The 17,351-nt window shown below is 40.2% G+C and overlaps 1 protein-coding gene across 1 annotated transcript in view; it reads right to left on the bottom strand.

The window, feature by feature from the left end:
- Positions 1–15,280: 15,280 nt before the first annotated feature.
- CCDC171 (coiled-coil domain containing 171) overlaps positions 15,281–17,351 on the bottom strand; it is a 146,006-nt gene continuing 143,935 nt past the window's right edge. The window contains exon 26 of the mRNA XM_064641049.1: positions 15,281–15,810. Within this exon, the coding sequence (XP_064497119.1) occupies positions 15,665–15,810 (146 nt within the window). The 3' untranslated portion in view covers positions 15,281–15,664. The remainder of the gene's footprint in view (positions 15,811–17,351) is intronic.

Genomic DNA, 17,351 nt, shown 5'->3' with positions numbered 1-17,351 from the left:
AGGTAGAAATCATTTCAATTATTAAAGGAAACCAAGTCTTTTTGTGCAGCAGAAGAAAAGAGGAAACTCCTCACTTTCGAATTATAAATCTTTATAGTGCAATTCTTTATGGCTAGGAAGAGCACTTCAGACACTTTTCAAATAACCCCAACTGTTTAATCCGTACCCTTTAGAAAGTCAAGCTGTGTGTGTACGTGAGACAGACGCATTTTTGCTGAAATAGGAAGAATGATATTGTTCTGCTCAACCCACTGTAAAACTACCTGCTTCTTACAGGGGAAGGAACATACTTTTCCTTTGCAGAAAACAGCATTATATGGCTTGTGAATCTTTGTCCTTTTGTAATCTGTTCAGAACCTGTGATCACAGGGGACCATGTAGGCAAGTTTCTCCCCAAAAGAAAATGGGCACTAGATCCATTAACAAAGGTATTTAGTTCTATTTATGCTTAAAAGCAGCAGCTTGTAAGTTTAGTTTGCAGGTAAACAAGCCTGAGTCATTCATAAAAGGTCTTATTTATCACTTCCTTTTAACTTTACTATTACTACAGAGTCAGTTCAGTCAGGTTGTTTTCTGCTAGGTTTTAAGCAATTTGTTTGAAATTCTAGTGAATCCAATATCCCAGTAGTAACGTTTATTGATTTTCCTACCTCTCCTTATGCAGTGCTCAGCCAGTCATACAGTTACAAAAGTGCAACACAATCAAGTATTCCACAAATACTTAACGAAGACTTTTGATGTAGTTACAGTTGTAAAGGTATTTCATACTGGAAGAAATTTGCATTTTCAGTAAATTCAGATAACTTCACAGGTTGCAGGACATTAATACAGTAGAGATAACAATGTAGAGACTCTGCAGACAGAAAACATTTTTCATCTGAGAATGAAAACATTTTTTAGAAGTACTGGAGCAAAATGGGTGGAAATTCTGTCCTAATAAGAATTTACAATCAGACTCCTAGACAAAGGGATTCCATCTCAAAGGGTAAGCTGGGGTTTTTTTGATTTATTTCTTTTTTGTTTGGTTGGGGCTTGTTGTTGTTGGGGTTTTTTGGTTTGTTTGTTTTGTTTCGTTTGCTTTGGTTTGATTGGCTGGTTTTGGTTTTACACATGGCACTTGACATGAAAGATAAAGGGCTTTTTTCTCTTTTTCTTATAGGGAGCCACAGCCAGCATTTGGTGTTCAAATCCTAATTTATTGATAAAATCACACAAGCCTCTTCTTTAGAAATAATGAGAGCCTTTTGTGACTGAATAAGGCTACAAGTTACCTGATGTCCTCTGAACCTATTCAGAGATTCAGGGGTCTTCCTATCTTTCTGGTCCTTCACAGTTAAAGCTGCTTCTAGCCCTTCTCCTGTATATTATTTTCCTAAATTAGGGTGTCCATAAAGAAAATATTTACACAATTTTTCTAATTGGTCAGTCTTACATGCCTTTCCTCTTTATTTTTGACCAAATGACTAGCACTGCTTTGTAGTTAGCCTAAAATTGTGAGATTTGGCTCATCCCTTTAAAAAGGGGGTTATTTACAATGCCAAACAATAAATTCTTCACACTTTACTGTTAATAATTGAGTTTCCTCTTCTATTTTGCTAAAAATTTAACACACTATGCCTTAACAGAGGTTCAAGGGTTCACCAAGCAACAGCTGGTTCTACCTGACTGTTATGAGTGCTTCTGGGAAAAATAAGGAGTTCAGTGCACTGTGCACAATATGTGCAACAGCACATACACCACAGAGTGCCAAAAAATACATTAAATAAAATAAAGCATTAACATGTACAAAAAGCCAACACTCAACTCATATGTTCATATATGAATACATCGCATGGACAATTAGACTTTGAGCTACAGCAGATTCCCACAAGTCTCCTTATGGCTTCACACCTCTGTATTGCTCAGTCCTCTTTGCAGCATAGTTGTGAATTCCTGGAAGCTGGAAAGATCTATTTTTTTGCCCCTGAGCCAGTGGTAGAGTGAATTGAGTTCCCACAGGTCAGAGCTCTATAGGTGCTGCCTGCAGAACTATCCAGCTCTCCATAGTATAAAAGAGACTCGGTGCACTTCTTGGAAGAAGACGGATCTGGAAACGTCAACAGTCATTTTGTACTTAGACACTAAGAGAAAGCTAAATACATTTACTTAAAGGCAGGTCCTTAAGTGGGCTTAAATGATGCATCTTTAATCTCTGACTTATTATGACTTTCCACTAAGTCGCTGTCCTAGTTAGAACAGCTGGGACCAGTTCATCGCTGGATGGGTGTAAGCCAAAACTGTGTATTCTATAGCCTTCCATGCCATTTTCCAGAAACTGTTGTCAATAGAATATTTGCACCCTCTGCCCACAGCAACCTGACTCCTCAGGCTGTAAACTAGGTGCTAAGAGGCCTGCGAGATAGAAGGGTGTTTTTGTCCTCACGCCCATTGAGGAACTCCCCGCTCTGAGGGAGGTACTGGGCATTCCTGCCTGAACTGGAAGATATATAATCTTGGAGTCTTGGGACTTTTTTTACCACTCGTGGAATCCAGAGGAAGACTGCAGACCACCGCTCTCAACCAGACTGCAGCCACCACTCTCGACTGGACTGCAACCACCGCTTTTCAACCAGACTGCAACCATTACTCTCAACCAGACTGCAACCATCACTCTTCACCAGACTGCAACAGCACTCTCACCAACAGGTTTTCCCCTCTCCTTTTCCTTTGGACTCACGGGGCCCAAAGAACACCACTCTGTTCATGCCCCAGGGTGCTGGGTTATACATTTGGGTTTTGTGGGTTAAAACCAATTGTTTGTCTGTATAATCGTACTTATTGTATTATTTTATTAAATTGTTATTCTGACTTATAATCTCTCTTTTGAGTTGAGTTCATTTCCCCTGCTGGTTTACCTTTAAACCAGCACAGTCGCTCTTAGTGATTTGCTACTCACACAAAATTCAAACACTTAAGAATCCCAAGCATGGTGTCCCAATGCCACCTAGTAAGATAGTATAACGACCAGGAAGTTCACAAAATGCATCAAAAGATGCATCAAAGATCCACTTGCAGTTGCAGGCTTCAACTAGGCTGGCTGACATCAACTCGGAAAATGACACTGTCTTGAAAAATTTTTTTTAAAAGTCGTAACTCATAAGCATTTGTAAACTCATTTCCAAGACACAGAATTCTAATGACTTCCAGAAACCACCCTGTAGTCATGAGAAAAATCCTGGAAAGCTCAGAGTCCAAAAGCATAACAAAGTCCTATGGGACTAGACAAACAGCATACAGACTACTCCAGCCAAAACAAGAAAGTATAAAACAGCTGTCCATATGAGGGCAATTACTTTGGAATAGAATAACTATTTTGTATTGTGTAAAAACACAAATAGAAAATATATGCCACCACTATGCATACAAGCTCTTGTAAGCTTACTAGAGTTTGTGGCTTCCTGTATTCCTCCTCTTCAAAAGCTTTTGTGTCCATAATTTACACTATTTTCTACTTCTCACTTGCCAAGCAAGTGTCTATTTCCTCTTGGGGGTTTTAGACAGGCATGGAGACTTAACACTGAGAAGTATTCAGAGAAATAACATGAAGTTACTTTTTCCAAACTTAGACAAAGACAAGATGAGAAACTATCAGTGTTTCCTAACAGATTACAACGGCTATCAGAAAGCACTTCTACAATACATCTGCTTTCTGGAGTTGGCTTTGTACTTTTCAAGGTACATTTACTTACTTGTGTGACACACCCAAGAAAAAAAATCTTGAGATTAATTTATCTAAAGAACCAACAATTAAGTCTCACCAGTTCTCTCAAGAGGCAGCCTGAAAACACATACAACAAAACCAAGCCTAGTTCACATTTCCTGTCAGTGTATAATTAATGTTGCCACCATTTAGACAGTACAGGATTCCTACTCCAGCAGAGTACTGTTTTTTCTATAGCAGCACAATATGTCAGTGTATACTTTGCTGAATAGAACTTTCTGTCAACAATCAGGGTTTCATTGGCATTAATGTGCAGTAAAAGACAACGAAGCATGACTCAATTAAACCACCAAATACTGCATTTAAATAACATTAACCCCTGACATTTTAAAAGAACGGTGCAGGATTTTAGCTGCATGACTCTTGTTAAGGTCAGTGCTTTAATATATACAGCTTCCCACCCCAAATGTCTGACATAAATTTGTATCAGTAAGCCAATCGAGAACGAAGCCTGAAACCAGGATTTATCTACTACTGCAAACATACTGCAACTAAGATTTCTCTCATTCTATTGTTTATGGGAACAAATTTTATTAACCTTCACATGGCATATGGGCAGGAAAGGACTTAATATTTAATTTATAATTTCCTTCCTTTTTTTATGGACTTCATGGACCTTATGGACTGAGGTTTAGAAATTTTTATTCAGCAAAAATCTCAAATCCCATATGAATGTCACAGGATAGAGTGTAGCTTTGGGTTTCTCTCCATGTGTGCCAGCAGAATCCCATGCATTAGGAGGACTTCATGTCAGCATGCACTGAAAATTACTGAAACTCTTGCCTGATTCCTACAAAAGTTGCCACCATTTAGAATGGCATTGCTATGCTGAGGTGCCAGATTCCTACACCTAACAGCATTTCCTCTCGAGAGCATAAAAGGGGTATGCCTTACTTAACTGTACTACTCACAAGTACAGAGTCTCTGACACTTGTTGCCAGGACTTTCAGAACCACACCACTAGTGTGAATTAAACCGTACAGGCAGTTCAGTTAGTGGGGCTGCTACATGGGTTAGCTGTGAATCACACACAAAAAAAATGTAACTTTTTTAACATAATTAGCATTGTTTTAATTTTGAACAATCTCCCTGCTACTGTTATGCAGTGGGAGATTAAAAAATTTGTTCATCAAGAAAAAAGAAAGGATATTTGCACAATAATGGTCACAATACCTGTGGTTAAAGTAAATCCAATGTTCTTCATTTTTAAAATAATGACTTATATGGAATAAATCAAAACAAAATACAACAATTATGAAGATTTAATCAGGCACAGCAGAGCCATGAGAAGTCAATCTAATGTCAGTAATACTTATTAGTACTATTAGCTTATAAAAGGACAAGAAGTATGGTAAAGTAGAGGTGGCAAATAAAAAACTTAAGAAAAATTATTCAGTGCATCTCCCTACCTCGTGCTGAGCAGTCCTTGGAAACAATTTAGTTTTCAAACACTTCCTCATATCTTTCTTTTTCCTTGTCCAATTTTATTCATCAGTCACTGGACACCAGAAACGGCAGAAAAGATTCAGTTTCACATGCATTGCTGAATGACTGGTTTGTAAAGCACTGATCTTCATCATGACTAGGCTTTGTGAAAGAAGATTTGGGAAGGACTCTACCTCCATTTGCTACAAGCACGCTGTGGCTAAAGAGGCCAATGCGAGATAGAAAATTTGATTGCAAAAGGCACAGCAGAAGGACTCCTCAGATGGTATCGGCAAGACACGATTCTTTCTGCATTGTCTTTTCTCCTCCAGAGTGATCCTGCGTGCTTTCTCAAAAGAAGCAGCAGCGTTATAGATGATGAGTCTCCAGGCCTCCCAATTGGAGGCCAGAGTAGACCAGTTATGGTGATCAATATGGTCAAGGCTGAGATGTTGTTTCAGGGAGTCCTTGTATCTCCTCTTCGGGGCTCCTCTCTTGCGGCAGCCAGTGGCAAGTTCACCACAAAGCAGGATCTTAGGGAGGCAGTGGTCCTTCATCCTGGAGATGTGTCCTGCCCAACGCAGCTGTGTTCTCATCAACATGGCCTCAATACTTGTGACTGCTGCTTGTTCTAGAAAAGACGTGTTAGTCACATAGTCTGACCAGTGGATGTTTAGGATTGTACGGAGACAGCGTTATGGAAGTGTTCTAGGAGACGCAGGTGGTGGCAGTAAATGACCCATGAATCAGATCCATATAAAAGAGTAGACAGCACTATGGCTCTGTAAACACTCATTTTTGTGCTTTTCTTCAAGTGTTTATTATGCCATACTCTTTTATGGAGTTTTCCAAAGGCACTATATGCCTTTGCTAACCTGTTGTCAATCTCTCCATCAATCTTATCATCCAAGGAGATGAGGCTTCCTAGGTAATTAAACTGCTGGACTGATTTGAGCTCTGATTGGCCAATGGTGATATGGGGATGATGGGGGACTTCCTGAGGTGCAGGTTGATAGAGAACTTCTGTGTTCTTTAAGCTGACTTCCAGCCCAAGGAGTTCAGCAGTGTCTGCAAAGCAGGATGTTAAATATTGCAGAGCTACTTCTGTGTGGGCAACAAGGGCAGTGGCATCAGCGTAAAGCAGCTCCCGGACAAGATGGTTTAAGGTCTTAGTGTGGGCCTTCAGTCGCCTTACGTTGAATAGGCTTCCATCAGTATGGTATCGAATGTAGATACCGTCCTGATCATCGAGGTCTGCTGTGGCCCTTTGGAGCATCATGCTGAAAAAGACTGAATAGGGTTGGTGTGAGAACACAGCCTTGTTTCACACCACTGGTTATTAGAAAGGGCTCAGAAAGTGCATCGCCATATCTGACTTGGCCGTGCTGATCCTCATGAAGTGAGATGATCATTTTAAGGAACTTGGGGGGACAACCTAAACATTCCAAAATCTGCCATAGACCTTTTCTGGTCACAGTATCAAAAGCCTTGGTGAGATCAACAAAGGTTACATAGAGATCTTTGTTCTGTTCCCTGCACTTCTCTTGCAGTTGTCTGAGAACAAATACCATGTCTGTGGTACTCCTGTTGGCTCTGAAATCACATTGGCTTTCAGGTATAAGTTCTTCTGCTATAGTGGGTATTAGTCTGTTCAAAAGTATTCTTGCCAGGATTTGCCAGCAATGGAGAGCAGAGTAATACCTCAGTAATTTGAACAGTCTGATTTAACTCCTTTCTTCTTGTACAAAGTGATGACAACTGTGTCACGAAGGTCTGATGGTAGTTCACCTAGCTCCCAACAGCGTACCACAAACTCATGAAATTTAGCATGGAGTGCTTGGTCCCCATGTTTGCAGATTTCAGGTGGAATTCCATCAACCCCAGCTACCTTGCCAGTTTTCACCTGCTGTATGGCCTTAAGAGTTTCTACCATAGTAGGGGCAATATCCAATTCATTCTTCACCGGCTGCTGTGTAATGCACTGAATTGCTGAGTCTTGCACTACATGGCTAGTACTGAAGAGAGTCTGAAAGTGTTCAAACCATAGATTCAGAATGGAGATTTTATCTGTGTGAAGCACCAGACCATCTGCGCTGAGTAGGCGGTTTTGGATCTGCTATGTAGGCCCGTATGCTGTTTTCAAGGCCTCATAGAATCCTCTGTGATCACCCATATCTGCACATAATTGAGTTTTTTCAGCTAGATTGATCCACCACTTGTTCTGGATGTCACGAAGTTTCTGCTGGAGCTTGCTGCTTGCAAGATGAAAGGCTGCTTTTCTTACATGACAAGATGGCTGTGCAAGGTGTGCTTGGTGAGCAGTTCTCTTCCTCAACAATTCCTGGATCTCTGGACTGTTTTCATCAAAGAAAAAAATCTCTTGAAGGAGAACCCTAAGGATTCTTCAGAGGACTGCTGGATGATATTTTTAATATGTTGCCTAAGTGTTTCAGAAGAAGGATCTATGGAATGATCTTCGAGCCTAGTTTGAAGGTTTGCCTGGAATCTGTCTCTCCCTGTGGCTATTTGAAGATTGTTAACTTGGAGTCTCCTCCTTGGGATACTGCCCCTTTCGGGTTTGAACCTAAGGTTGAAGTTAAGTTTACAGGGCATAAGCCGATGGTCTGTTTGGCATTCTGCACTGGGCATCACGTGGGTATGATGGACATTGTGAACATCTCTCTGTCGCACCAAGACATAATCAACGAGGTGCCAATGCTTAGATCTAGGATGCATCCAGGTTATTTTCAGACTATTTTTCTGCTGCAAGATAGTGTTGGTGATGGTGAGCTGCTGCTCTGTACAGAATTCTAGTAGAAGGCGTCCATTATCATTGCAGTTTCCAACACCATGCTTGCCTAATACTACTTTCCAAGCTTTAAAGTTCTTTCCTACTCTGGCGTTGAAATCACCAAGGATAATGATCTTATTGTCTGCAGGAACCTTTTGGGTAAGGCAGCGCAGGTCAGTGTAAAATTTATCTTTTTCAGCAGGGTCAGCTTGGAGAGTTGGGGCATATACACTAAAGATGACAACATGTTGCTTGTTGTGTGGTGGAAGGCGTAGGGAGATAATGCGGTCAGAATGACCTGTCGGCAGATTTTCAAGTTCAGGGACAATAGAGTTTTTAATCATAAAGCCAACTCCTGAAAGATGCCTTTTGGTTCTGGGTTTACCTGACCAGAAGAGTGTGTAACCAGCACCATGTTCTCTGAGGCTGCCTTCCTCGTGGAGACGAACTTCACTGAGAGCAGCAATGTCAATGTTAAGACATGACAGTTTGTGAGATATTAGGGCAGAACGATGCTCAGGATGTCCACTATCCACAGAATCAAGCATGGTTCTGATGTTCCAGCATGCTAGAGTCAGTTTGGTTACACCTTTGGAGGCAGGTGTATGCTTTTGTCTCTTAATCTTTCTTTGACTGCAATTAGAAGATGCCCATTGGCCACGGTTAACCAATCGGGTGAAAGTGGAGATGAGCTTTGTTTAGGCCACCTTTTCTAGGCCCCTCTCTGAGTGGAGCAAGCAGTGCTGTCCTTGAAAAAGGCTCCTTGGTCATTCAGAGTGCTGCCGAATGAGACTGTCTACCTCCAGTTAATCTCTGACGACCAATATCCTGAACCGCCTGCATGCAGGGTTGGGTCTGCGGCTTCCAGTGCACCTTTCACCTGCCGTTTCAACCCTCGCCTGTTGCTACAGGGCTTTACAGATGTGGGTATACATTCGAGCCTGCGCAATGGATTTTTTAAGTGAGACACGGCATGCGCAGAACTGGACCCACCCTTTAATCCTAAGGTTCATCTGCCAGGGCCGAGCGAGCTTGGATGGTGGCAGCGAGGTCCTCAAGACGTAGGTTTAGAGTATCCTTCCTTTAGATGGATGGCCTTACAGGGCTAAGCGAGCTCCATCTGCCCAGGTTTGGAATTAGAGTTGTCCTTCTCCTAGGATGAGTGCCAGAAGGCTAACGAGCTCATCCTGCCCAAGGACATATTTTATCTGACCCTTCAGTTTTGACCTGTCTGGCATGGGAGACCCTGCCGAAGGCATGTACCATTGCCAGCATAGCTCACAACCTCAGAGGGGCACACCAGCTTCTTCCCCACTAAAATGGTTAGGGCAAGCCTTTCACTCCCTACTTTTCTGCCAGCCACCTATACTCAAGCCCAGGGATATTCCCAGGGACATTCCCGTGCCCTGATCACACTTTCAGGATGCTGTAATTCCAAAACAAACCAATTCTGGGCATCTCCCACGGCCCCAGCCCAGCCTAAACCCCTCAATTCCCCGGAAGAACTCTCTATCCACCCTGACCTTACACTCCCCTCACCGTGTTACCATAGATCTTCCATCGCACTGCCCACCCACAACACCCCACGCAGGACTGTCTCGCCCACCCTCCCGCCGGCCCGGGGACCCCTTGGCCCGCCCGACCCCCCTCCCCTCCCCCAGATTGGACTGGCAAACCTCTGTGTGCTCCGACGTTCCTCCTCTCCACTCCCACGAGAGCACAACCTCCGTCACCACTGCCGGGAGTGTGGTGCGGCCTGGCCACCATCCAAGCGTGGTGCAGCCTGGCCGCCGTCGCTAAGCACTGGTCTACAATACATAAGATTACATAAATTGCCCAAAATTCCTACATGATGCTCCCCCTGACATCAATCAGATCCACGTTAGCACGACAAAGAGCATGTCACTTTCCCTCTCCCAGTCATAGCAAAGGACAATTTGCAGAGACCTAATGGAAAGTCAAGTCTGTAAAACTGAAGTCACATTAGAGACAGAGAACCTATCAAACCAGTTCAAACATTGTACGTAAAGATGTTAAATAATTTATGTAGAAATCATTGTAGATTCGACTGGTTTAGGTGAATATTCGGTAAAGAGGAAAGAAGACATTTAAACACTTTCCAAATAAATACAGAGCTATATTTTTGGGCCATATGGAGAGTATGATACAAAATGATTGTCCAAAACCAATGAGGTTATGAACAGAAAAGTTAGACAAAATCTAGTAATTTCATACTGGCAAGATGACAAGATAGGAAAGAATGTCCTAATAGATTCATATTATTAGTTTGGATTTCAAGACCAACCAATAAAAGGATGGAGAGAGAAATGCTGAATAAGCTTAGTGTTCATCACCAGCAATGGAAGAGAGGTGTTATTTGACATATATTTGATCCAGACTGTGAAGCTGCCAAGGGTTTTTTGAGTTTTATTCACTGGAGAATAATCAAAGAACAATAAAAAGCATCAGGAGGAAAATGCTACTAAAGTAATTTTGTATTTCAGATGGGAGTTTAAATATTTTTAGGATCTAAGTTAAACCACTGAACACGTGGATTTATCTAAAATTTAAAGTGTTGGGAAACCTTCTAAGTATAGAATGACAGCAGCATGATCAGATGCTCTTATAAGTGATCAAATGATCAAACTGACCTAAATGACAAAGAGGTTATATAAAATATTGCATTTCTCTTAATCCAGGGCTTTAGTAGTGTTTGGGAACACTTTACACCATGAATGGCCCACTTGTTGAGTAAGGAAAATGGACTAGATATATGGATAGTAAGTCAGTTTCAAAAATGTCTGAACTGGTTAGCTCAAAGGATTGTTATCAGTGGCACAAAGTCCAACTGGAGGCCAGTCACTAATGGATATCCCAGGAGTCAATACGTGGCCAATATGGATTAATAACTTTATCAATGGCCTGGACAATGAGACCCAGTGGACAATTCACAAGTTTGCAATGATACTAAGCTGGGACAAGTGGTTGCTAGATCAGAAGGTTTTGCTGACATCCAGAGGAACTTTTGACAGACTTGAGAAGGGCTGACAGGAACTTGACAAAGTTCAAGAAAGAAAAGAAAGTCCTCTGCCTGGAGCGGAATAACCTCATGCACCAGGACAGCCTGGGGACCCAAGAGTATCCAGGGAGCAACTGTCTGGGGAGCAACTTGACAGAAAAATATCTGGAGGTTCTCTGTCTCCATGTTGACCATGAGGCAGAAATGTACCTTGGTAGCAAAGCAGGCTAACTGCCTCTTTGGGATGCATCAGGAAGAGAGCTGCCAACAAGTCAAGGGAGGCAATCTTTTCCCTGCATTGGTGACTATATCTGGAGTAATGGCTCCAGTCCTGAACTCCCTAGTACAAGAGAGAGAAATTCAGGAGTGAGCCCAGTGAAGGACCAAAAAGATGACTGGTAAAATGAGTGGAGTACCTGTCACATGAGAAGAGGCTAAGAGAGCTGTGATTTTTTTAGCCTGTAAAAGAGAAGGCTCAGGGAGATATCACCAACCTGTGTAAAAACCTGCAAAGTAAAGAAGATGGAGCCTCTGTGGTGCCTAGTGACAGGACAAGAGGCAATGTGCACAAACTCAAACACATGAAATTCCATTTTAATATAGGAAAAAATGCCTTTACTTTGAGGGTGACTGAACACTCAGGTATGGGTTGTTAAAAGAGACACCACCATTGCAGATATTCAAACCCAATCGGGCATGATGTTCAGCAACTTGTGGTAGCTGACTGTGCTCTGAGCAGAGGTGCTGGACTACTTGATCTCCAGAGGTGCCCGTCCAACCTCATCTGCCTTGGATTAACTTGGTAAAGGTATTCAAGACCTTTTCCAGTAATGGTGGACACTACCATAATTGTCTATCAAACTTGACAGGCAGTAAATCTTCTGCTGAATTTGCAAATAGGTATGGGAGATAGGGGGAGCCAAAAAGCCCCTCAGCACTACTGGTATTGCTTACAGTATGTGGAGTCATAATGCAGTCAGCCCAATAACCAAAATCTTTGTTGAGAAATATGCATACATGTGGCACACAGGCACACACATAGTTTGCACTATCTGCTATAAAACCTACTGCACAGAAGAAATAATACATTTCAGTCTCTTTTCAGAGATGAGTTGCTTCGTGGGTAAATAAATTAATATGAATTTTGAGATTGACCAGAAGGCAGATCTGTTGCTGGACCACATTTAAAAAAACACAGACAGTATTCTAGACCCACCAAACATGGGCTTTTTTCTAAGGAAACTCATTGTTCTCATGGAGTAGTAGAAGCAGTCCTCTTGAAATTCCCAGTCTGAACAATGAAAAGCTTTGAAAGTAAGGATCAAAGTCTCAAGCTCTGCAATTTTCAAAGCAAGGCAGAGAGAGCAGATGATATAAAACAGTCAGGATGCTCTTTAAAACAGTAAGGGTGCTCTTTTGACAGCTACTGTTACTGAACTGTGTTGCCACATTCTACACAATTTTTATTGTGTGCCCAAAAGATAGGGAAAGCTATGCTTTGGTAAACTACCAACAGGGGATCTTCTAATCTTCTATTCATTTGGAATTTATCACACATTTCAACTTATTAGATGCTTGGAAAAGCAATTCAGGAGTATTGCATTAACAATAATCCAGTTTACTACTCTACAACTTCTTCACAACATAAGAAATGAGGAGCTTTTCTTTACAAATGGGACATCTGATAGACAAACAAAAAATATTTCAAAGTCCTTCAAAGTGGATAGCTTTAAGAAAAACAGTCTATAACTCACAGTTGGTCAATACTTAGAGGTATTGAATGAGGTAACCGTTCTTTCAATGAAAACTTAGAAGCTAGTTCTTGCAAGAAATGACAGCTCACTAGACTGTTCCTATTAACTATAGTCAGTTTGCCATTACTATGGTCCTGTGAAATCACACAAACCCATGCTTGGAGCTGTAACTGGAGTAAATGGACAAGATAGTCCTATTCTCAGTAAGACAGTAATTTCAGAAAGAAAAACAGATTTCAGAAAGAAATCCTTTTTCTGTCTCTACATGCACACTGCCACATACACTTGCAGTGACAGGTAAGGGACAAATATGCTGCAAATCTTGCGTAGTTTGAGGTTGCTTAGCAAAAAATAGGCACTTTCTTTCTCAAACTATAGATTAACATTAGAATATACATTAAAAATTAAGTGCATGCATACTTCTATACGTAGTAGACAATAAAATGTCAAGTAAAATATATTCTTTCATTCTTTGTACAAGTATAGCAGATCTTTGACACTATATTTGGAAGAGCACAATACAGTACTTGTGGTGCCTTTAAGAACAGTCACTGTCAGAAAGAGTGGAGCCCAGACACTTGGAGGGAAACAAAAACTTTCTTCATTATTCAAGATTAAATATACCACCATAAAGAAAAGGAATGTTATGCCTCTATTAGCCAACTCTCACACTTAAGAGTTCTACAGGATTTATTATCTGGTATTGCATGGCTCTGTATTAATATACATATATACAGGCACATCATGGCTGTGAGCAACGGATTTGCACAGTAAGAGAATATCTGAAAACTCTTTGAATAAAGTTCTTCTGTTGTAAATTTGAAGCCATATTAGGAGTGGCTTGGTTTGTTCAGCCTGGAGAAGAGGAAACTGAGGAGCCCTCATTGCAGTCACAACTTCCTTCTGAGGGGAAGAGGAGGGGCAGGCACTGATCTCTTTTCTGTGGTGACCAGTGATAGGACCCCAGGGAATGGCCTGAAGTTGTGTCAGGGGAGGTTTAGGTTGGATATTAGGAAAAGAGAGTGGCTGGGTGCTGGAATAGGCTCCCCAGGGAAGTGGTCACAGCACCAAGCCTAACAGAGTTCAAGCATTTGGACAACAGTCTCAGGCACATGGTGTGACTCCTGGGGATGGTCCTGTGCAGGGCTAGGAGTTGGACTTGATGATCCTTGTGGGTCCCTTCCAACTCAGGATATTCTATGATTCTAGGGTACTTGAAAACAAGGGTAGTTGGAAGATTTGTTCATTTTAAGTGGTATATAATTTATGCAAATATTGTTTTCCATCCAAAATGGAATTTCAGTAGTAGTCCTGAGGCTTTAAAAATCAAATTGTACATTTGACATATTAGAAGAAATTATAGGTTCCATAATGCATAATATTATTTTTCTAATGTATCACTGGCCCATAATGAGAAACAATCTATTACATAGATTTTGCATTCAATCTTTTTGTCAAAAACTACATAGCACATCAAAAGTTAATAGCACCAGGGAGTTCTGTGATTAATACGAAAACAAATGGTATATTTCAAAATTTCTTTTGTTCTTCATTCACAATGATGAAACTGCTAGGATTTAACCTTTAAGGGTTAAAGAGTTTAATCAATGTCAATGTCTGATCTTCTGAAGGTGATAAAGAACAGTCTGTCTAGTGATACTCAACAGAACATCACTTTGTCAAGCCACAAAGCACCCAAAAGCTTGTCAAGTAAGTTAACAGAAACCTCTTTGTGGTTAGAACTCAGCTCCTTCCTGCTTGACCTATTATTTGATATTTGACCACTTGGTTGCAAGACACTTGCTCTTTCCAGCTGAAATGTCACTGGGGCATCTTGTCAGCTCCCCGACATCTCGGCCTGACATAAAATTTTACTTTTGTGTGCTACAAGGCAGAAAATGCAGGGCAATGGCCTTGTTTTAAATTCTGTCAGCATCAAAGATGGGCGTCACTCTTGGGTCCTACCAACAACAACAAAAAAGGAGTCTATTTGAAGGTCAAAACAGCCATTACTTTAAAGTCTTTCAGTTTAAACTAAATATATTAACTGCAACACTGGTTTGGGAACTGTCCTTATAAAGTATATAAACATATCATCAGAAATCCTCCCTCCACAATTGTTCTTCTTTCTTATGAAATGCACACTTGATGAAAGGGTGAGTTTTCAGTGCCTGCAGGGACCAGATTCAGTGGTTAACTTAACTTGTTCAAATAGGCAAGTGGTATCATGTAGCTTTACAAGGAGCAACCTGACCTTCTCACATTGACCAGCAGTGACATTATTGTGCAGGAAGAGAAGCAGTCACATCATTTCTGTTTTGCACAACCTGCTTAAAGTTTGCAACTAAATGCTTGTCTTCAGTTGAGCTGACAAGAGAAAAGAGGGGGCTCAGTGAACCATGGCAGGGCTGCCATGAAATGACAGGAATCATTGGCATACATTTCAAATAGCTCTCTCAATCCTATTAAAGTATTGCAGTCCTGCTTTAAAATAGACAAGTATGAAACAACTTTGATAGATAGAGACTAAAATGGCTTATTGATTTATTTTTTTTTTTAAGTCTGAGGAAAATTACCCAAAATGTGTCATTCTTTAACATTTAAAAATATACTACATAAAAAATGAACAACCGCAATATATAAAAGTTTAAACAATAACTGCTCCAGTATGCAAAGAATGAAAAGCACAGAAATGTGAACATACAAGTGCACATTTTCATAGAAATGTAAAATTTATATTAAAAAATACATAGTTAATTACAATTCAAAGGTAACAACAAAATTACACTTTAATTGAGTGATTTTACATTAATACAATTTTTCCCTTCTAAAAGACTATTGATACTAAGAATCTGAAAATCCATTTTCCATTGTTCTTCTGGGATTGGATGTGATTCCAGGCTTAAGAAACAGATTTAAGACAGAGAACTGTCTCTGTTCTGCGTAACACTGTAGGTTATGTCAGGTTCAGCTTGCAATGCCAAAAAATCTGGGACAGAACTCTGATCAGACTGAATTTCTCGCTTGGACCCACATTGAGGTCTGAACTCCCTCTTGTTTCCTGGAATAAAAAATGAAGAATAAAAAACAACAACAACAAAAAAGGAGAATATACATTTACTGTTAAATACCTTTCACAAAGGTATGTATATGAAGTATCTGCAAGTGTTTGCTTCTTGTTTTAAACACTTATTTAAAATACATGGTACCTGACTACCTACAGTTATCTTTAATAAAAAGAAACAAAGGACATTATCTCAAGTATTCTGCACTAGTGTTAGAAGACAATAGCCTTCTTTATTTGAAGTGCTACAAACACTTACAGAGAACTTTTATACCCCTCCATTATAATTTCCAGGTGTTTTTTTTAATCAAATAAACAAACTTATTCTACAGTCTCCCTGTCACTGTTATTAGAAACACACCATGCTAACCATGGAAGGTATTAAGTTACTTTTAAATATACTTTACCATCAATTGAAATCAAACACTTAATACTCCTCAAATGTTAGCCTGTTAGATGATGGCCAGAGAATATTCACTGACTGTAAGTTGATGGGAACATGATTCATATTTCAATGAGTCTCAACATTCAGTCAAACAGATATAAAGGTTAGACTAGTTAAAATTCAACACTGAAGAGCTTCCAGCACCAAAATATTAGGCATCCTACTTCGAAAGATTATGGATAATATCAGTATATCAGCATTAATAATTAAGAAAAAAAATTCTAAAGGAAGGCATTCTATATTCCCTTAACCAAACTTAAGAAAACACGATGCCATATTGCTCTTCTGCCCTTCACCAATGCACTGTATAGTTGTGAAAATAACAATCATTTCATCAGGTCATAAAACGTGAAAACATTGCAAAGTGTAATGATGGCGAAAAAAGTTAACATACTGAATGACAGTTATATTTGAGGTTTAAAACAGTCAGCATTTAAGGAAGAGTATACATGCATATATAAACACAGATGCACATACACAGAGGCAGAAACACACATATACAGACACAAGGATTCCAATACACAAAGATATCCAGACAGAGGCTGAAGGGTGTGTGTATATTCATATTTCACCAAATCCAGTCTCAATCATACATTTAAAGATTCCTCTTTCCTCTGTTACTATTGCTGGAGAAAAATCAGTTGTTGCCTCTAACACCTACCTCAACAGTTCTCTTTGATATGGACTCTTGATTTCCTGATTCACCACTAGCTATATTGCAGCTACTGTAAACAAATAGTTATGTTAGACCTTCATTAAGAACCCATACAGTAGCAAATGTAGATGACTGTTTCGAGTAGATAGTTAAAATGAGGTAGTGCCTTGGGTTTTTCTAAATGATAGAGGTAATGAGGATGAGATAACCAGCAGGATGAGCAACTAAGATCTGTAACACTCTTTTCAGTCCTTCTGGGCTTGACTCTCTGCAGCGTGAGAACCAAAGCACAAATGAGATTTACTGCATTTGTACCAGCAGACGTGAAATGAGATCTCAGTGAAGGCTATCACACCAATTAACAGTTTGTTATTTGTACACTTTAATCAGCTGGCCACATGGACAAAATCCTCTCTAAAGTAAGAATAATTAATTTTT

Source organism: Pseudopipra pipra, chromosome Z (genome assembly GCF_036250125.1).
Source record: "Pseudopipra pipra isolate bDixPip1 chromosome Z, bDixPip1.hap1, whole genome shotgun sequence".
In the NCBI taxonomy this organism is placed as follows: Eukaryota; Metazoa; Chordata; class Aves; order Passeriformes; family Pipridae; genus Pseudopipra; species Pseudopipra pipra.
Note: the sequence above shows the minus strand (reverse complement) of the source record. Positions and strands in the feature narration are given on the sequence as shown.